The sequence below is a fragment of the Sycon ciliatum genome, chromosome 8 (genome assembly GCF_964019385.1).
Source record: "Sycon ciliatum chromosome 8, ocSycCili1.1, whole genome shotgun sequence".
Taxonomy (NCBI): Eukaryota; Metazoa; Porifera; class Calcarea; order Leucosolenida; family Sycettidae; genus Sycon; species Sycon ciliatum.
The window spans coordinates 8,451,426-8,456,750 of NC_088650.1; the positions used below are offsets into that span (position 1 = coordinate 8,451,426).

The following is a 5,325-nucleotide window of genomic DNA, read 5'->3' on the forward strand; positions in this document are numbered from 1 at the left end:
AGTTTTTCTGGTATCATGCATGTTTGGTATGTGGGTAAAGTGGGTAGTCAGCCTGGGCATTACCGGTACAAGTCTCCGAAACGAACCGCACTGGTGCTATCGGCGTTCATTCTAACCCGAGAGCCCTACACTGCTCCGAGCGGGGCTGTTCTGCACATACATGAACAATCAACATAATACACTCCTTGAGACTCGCAACACAAGCAAACAGAGGGCTATGATTTTGACTGTACTGGAAGTACAATGTACAATGTATGTAGTGCATGGACTTATACTGCCTCAGCGACATTATTCTCAGTGGTGGTTTATCATGATAAACAAACATATTTAGAAACGGAACCGCAAGAGGTAATGCCTTCTGGAGCGAGCGGAACAGTGGTACGCTGTCTGCCGAACGAGCAGAAAAGACCTTACCGCCGTAAGACTAGAGAATAGAAAGTGGAGACTTAGCAATCGGTGCATCCACAGAACCATGGCGGGTTGCGCTTGCCTGCCCAATCGGGCAGCGTACCTCTTGAGGGGAGCGGCGCTACATCTGCCTCAACGCCTGGGTGCTGGCGGATCCGAAAGTGATAGAAATAGTTGCCAAAATCAGCTCAGCTCAGGTGTATCACGGGCAAAGATGCATGCATTGCCAGCATTAAAAAAAAAACGTTCTACGCCCTAGTGATTATTATGTACATGGTATGTTCGGGGCATCCCTATAGGACATGTCGGACAGGACAGGACGGACGCAGGCTCGATGATAGGACATTGGTGGACTAAACGGAATGGATGAGAGCACAGGCTGGCACCAGTAGGACGTAGCGCGCAGCACGGGAACACCGAAAGCAAGCAGTGGAATCCAGTGCTGTGCATGGGCCACGGACGTCGTGGGACCGGGGGACGGCGTGGACCGGTTGGCTTAAATATAGAATGGAGACTGGCGAGGTGGATTCAAACTGCTGTTGCTCCTGGAACTGTGACGTCATCATGTCAATACAAGGCACACTGGCACACGAGTAAGCGGCCAGACGGCAGATTCAGAGACGGTGTGTGTGTGTGCGCGTCGCAACACACTACTACGGTTCATGCGAGTTGAGCAGTGCTCCATGCTGGCAGCAGTAGAGTGTGCGCTGACCAAGCAAGGTGGCGTTGGCGGCCGCCCGCGCACCGCTGGTAATCCCGGCTAGGCTGCGGCCTTCTGCTCGACGAGAGTGAGTGACCAGATCTGCGACGGCTCTTCGCTGTTGCAGTCGTTCATGACTACTTTACCACCAAAGCTAGCTGAGCCACGGTCCATACATTGTTGAGTAGATGCATGATACAACGTACCGTCCTGCAGCCAACAACAACAACACAGTCAAAGCCGCTTACAACGTAGGCAGTGGTCATACTTGACACGGCAGCCAAAGTCGTCACAAAAAAAACAGTCGCAGTTGGTCATATTGCACAATAGGGGCAGATGCACGATACCACTTCTTCCGACGTGACATGAGATACCTGCGACCGCGGACACACGGTTCACAATCTTTTTCGGTTTCTGCAGAACGATGCAGTGCATAGTAGACCAGTCAGTGGTGCAGTGCTGCTCAATGGCATCCAATCAAGCGAGTCAATGTCACGCCGGGCGCTGTGCAACCCTCGACTTACACAACGGGAGTTCATTGAGCAGCACTGTGCGTGCACGTGAACACACAGTAGAAAACTATGCTCCACCCACACACACGCAAACACATACAAACACATACACACCCACACACCGACACCCACCTACCCACACCTACACACACACACACCCACACCCTGTGTCACACAGCAATTCCTGGCGACAGTACATACAGCGGCGACAACGGGCGCTCTCTTAATCTTCTCGTCTTACCGGTCGGTGTTCCCATTCTTGATTGCCGGCCAGGCCGTGGCACGGGAAGAAGACAACTGGGGAGTTGGGAGTGCGTTGCGATGCGTCCACACAGTACTCATCATAACGAAGCTCCTTCTTCAGAGTGTAGTCAAAGCTCTGCCAGTACAACACGAGAAGAAAGAGTGGAGACAGACTGTTCATTTCATGGTAAGAACGAAACAAAAAGAATGCGACATTCGTGCACAGTGCGGTGGACTTAGTCTTACATTGATGTGAAACATATTGAGCACTGTCTTGTGACAAAGAAATAGCAAGCTAAAGATCATACGCCACTAAAATGCTGCCTTGTGCGGAGATGAATGGAGATGTGCACCATTGCAAGGAGATGTGTTTCAGTGTGGTTACCAGTACTGTAAATATACAAAATTTCGGCACTTCACGATTTTTGACATTTCGGTGTGGGGTAGAGGGCATGGTATAGTGCGACAGGTGCTGTGAAAAATTTCATTGGTGTTTTAATTTAGGCGTTTTGGGTCGGTGCCGAATATAGCCGAAATTAAATAGCTGCCAAAAATTTGTATAATTATTTACAGTACATGTACATTGTCAAACGCAGAAGCTACTCATAAAGTGTGATAAACTCATTAGGACAATACGCAATGACCTAGCGTGTACCACTGGCTGTCCCCCACACAGCCACCTGGCCATGGTCGGGTGCCGGGTGGGGTGTTGGATGAGCAATGCACTGGCATTGCTCATCCTAGCGTACTCACATGCACGGCTCATACGTTCCATACCTGGCAATGCGCAATGGGCTCATTTATACAAGAGGAAAAAAACGAAAATTCATGCAGGTATGTTGGAACTAATTCGGCACGTCGTCCCTACACCCCCCCTCCCACGTTTTGTCCTTTCCTTGTTTCTTTTTGTTCTCCACATGTGTTCCAGTAGGGCTGTGTTGATAGTCAAATATAAATAAAAAAATAAAAAAACGGGGAAAGCGAAGACGCTAGGCCAGCAGCACTCACCTGGCTGATCTCCTGTGGGTTGCACTTGCCAAGAACGATGGCGGAGTTATCGGAGAGACCGCCGTTACTCGTCAAGCACAGGTCACTCTTCGGATTGCGCACCTGACAGAGAGCACAGCACACCAAGCATGAGCACGAGGAGGGAGACGTCGTTAGAGTGGCACATACGACACAGACTAGTATCGGGCCCAGACTCGCAATTACAGCTCCCATCCATTACCACAACACACACACACACACACACACACACACAGGCGCGCGCAATGGCTCGTTGCCAGAAACAGGTGACGTGTGTTGCTAATCAGAGTGAATCTGCACATAGGCTGAATTAGCAACAGGTATAATCTACTCCAAATAGGAAGACGATGCACTGGCACCGTGAAATGAAATAGGAAATACTATATTGAGCAGCCCCGTAAGAGGCGATTTACATGACGGCAGGATTCATCCCGTGCGTGATGCTGCCATGGAGATTCAGTCACATGTACTCATATTTTGGCGCGAACGTATCCCTGGGAGCCATGGGGCAATAGACAGGCTAACAATGTCAGCTATGACAGCTATAAACTAGCTGCACACCCGATTAGAGATTACGGTGCCCAACTTTAAAGCGATTCGGCAAGAAGGCAGCCATCTGATAGGTTGGCAACTCGCGCATACACACCCGCACCCCCCCCCCGTACACATACACCCACACGCACGCACACACAGACCACTGCTGCACGTCAAGACGTACCACTCCCAGCGCTAGCGACCTCTTGCCCGGGATGTAGAGCTCGGGGAAGATGTTGTCGATGTACCACTGGAACGGTTTGCACTTGAGACGCTCACGCAGCTCCTTGCGCTTGGTCAGTGAGCCAACGTCACGACCACGTGCGTCAGGCCGACGTTTGTAGTAGAGTTCCTTGTAGTCGTCCATCCAGACCTTAGCAGCCAGTCACAAGAACACAACCCACACCACCAACACAAGTAAGATCGATTCGGCATGCAAGGGAAAATAGCTAGGAGGAAGTCCTCCAGTCTCGCACAAGTAACACGAGTACAGTCAGGCCTCGCTTATCCGGTCCTCTTTTATCCGGGTTCCTCGCCATCCGGAAGAAAATAGCTGGGTACAGATTTACAGCATACGGACTGTACATCCAAAATAGCCGGTGTTCGGATATCCGGTTCCCTCGCCTATCCGGATATTTTTTTGTGGAAAACGGATGTGTGCCGTTCGAGGTCTGACTGTAGCAACAACGCAGTAATGGCAAAGCTCAACATTGATCGACACTGGGGCAGATATCAATTTGTTTTGCACAGTTCTTGGCTTTTCAAAGATGAAGAAAAAGATATGGATTTCTAGTTGGCCAAAGTTCAACCTAATCACGTGGATCATTGGGGAAGACAAGACACCTAGCAACTCTCAGCCTAACGTTCACACTCCTGCTCCTGCTGCTGTCAGGCGTACAGTGTAACGTAGAAAGTTCGATCCAACGCCGTCACTCCTCTCAATAAAAAAAGTTTTTTTTTGACGTTGAGTTACACTGATTGTGATCCAGGCTGTACTGCGGAGCCATCAGATGCATACGGAAAGTTCTTCCTTACCTCGGCCATGCGGACAGTGTTCTTGGTTACCACACGATCAACACCACCAGGGAAAGAGTAAGGCGAGCGCTTGCGGAAGATGTGCCCAACGTGAGAGCAGGGCATGATCTCCAGTGTACCGCCACACTGCCAAATCTGCAGGCGCACGGAAAGCAGCAACAACGCAGCCAGCAGCAGCACCAACAACACATACATGTACACGATTGCATACATGCAGGCGCACACACCATGTGCATGTACCAAACACGCACGCACGCGCGCGCGCACACACACACACATGTGGAAAACAGACGTAAGGCAGGAGAAAGCACACAAGTTCAGACCCCCAACCGCACACAAAGACTCCGAATGACTTGGCACGGGCACACATTGTGACAACCTGGCACTAATGTATACACGTGCACGCAAAGACTGAGAAAATACCCGCAAACAGATAAACCCTATTATCATAACTCACCCTAAAGGACATTTCCAAGTTCTCTCCTCCCCAGACTTCCATCTCCTCATCGTACGAACCAATCTCATAGAAATACGACCGGTCAATGGCGAATAAACCACCTGCCATGGTCGGCGATCTACAAACAAAGGAAAAGAGACATGTTATGAAGAGCAGATCGCGATAAGTCCATGCAAGCACCAACACCAGGTCAGTTCATTGGGAGGCGGGGGCAGTTGAATTCCACAACAACACACCTCAGTTCGTCGATGAAACTCTTCCGCCGCTTCTTCTCTTTGTCCGGGATTGCCACCCAGCGGAAGATCAGGTCCCAGCTGAACGTGCCAACCATAATCTACACGTATTGCAAACAACAGCAAGAGAGAAGGCATACGACACAACATCAGCAGAGAGCCAACGGCCATACACTT

General features: G+C 50.3%; 1 protein-coding gene across 1 annotated transcript in view; it reads right to left on the reverse strand.

Annotated features, from left to right (window-relative positions):
- Positions 1-218: 218 nt before the first annotated feature.
- The window catches only part of LOC135823200 (polypeptide N-acetylgalactosaminyltransferase 13-like), a 9,994-nt gene continuing 4,887 nt past the window's right edge, over positions 219-5,325 (reverse strand). The window contains exons 5-11 of the mRNA XM_065336046.1: positions 5,152-5,249; positions 4,916-5,033; positions 4,459-4,593; positions 3,608-3,796; positions 2,872-2,973; positions 1,862-1,999; positions 219-1,318 (exon numbers count right to left, since the gene is read on the reverse strand). Coding sequence (XP_065192118.1) covers positions 1,169-1,318; positions 1,862-1,999; positions 2,872-2,973; positions 3,608-3,796; positions 4,459-4,593; positions 4,916-5,033; positions 5,152-5,249 — 930 coding nt within the window. The 3' untranslated portion in view covers positions 219-1,168. The remainder of the gene's footprint in view (positions 1,319-1,861; positions 2,000-2,871; positions 2,974-3,607; positions 3,797-4,458; positions 4,594-4,915; positions 5,034-5,151; positions 5,250-5,325) is intronic.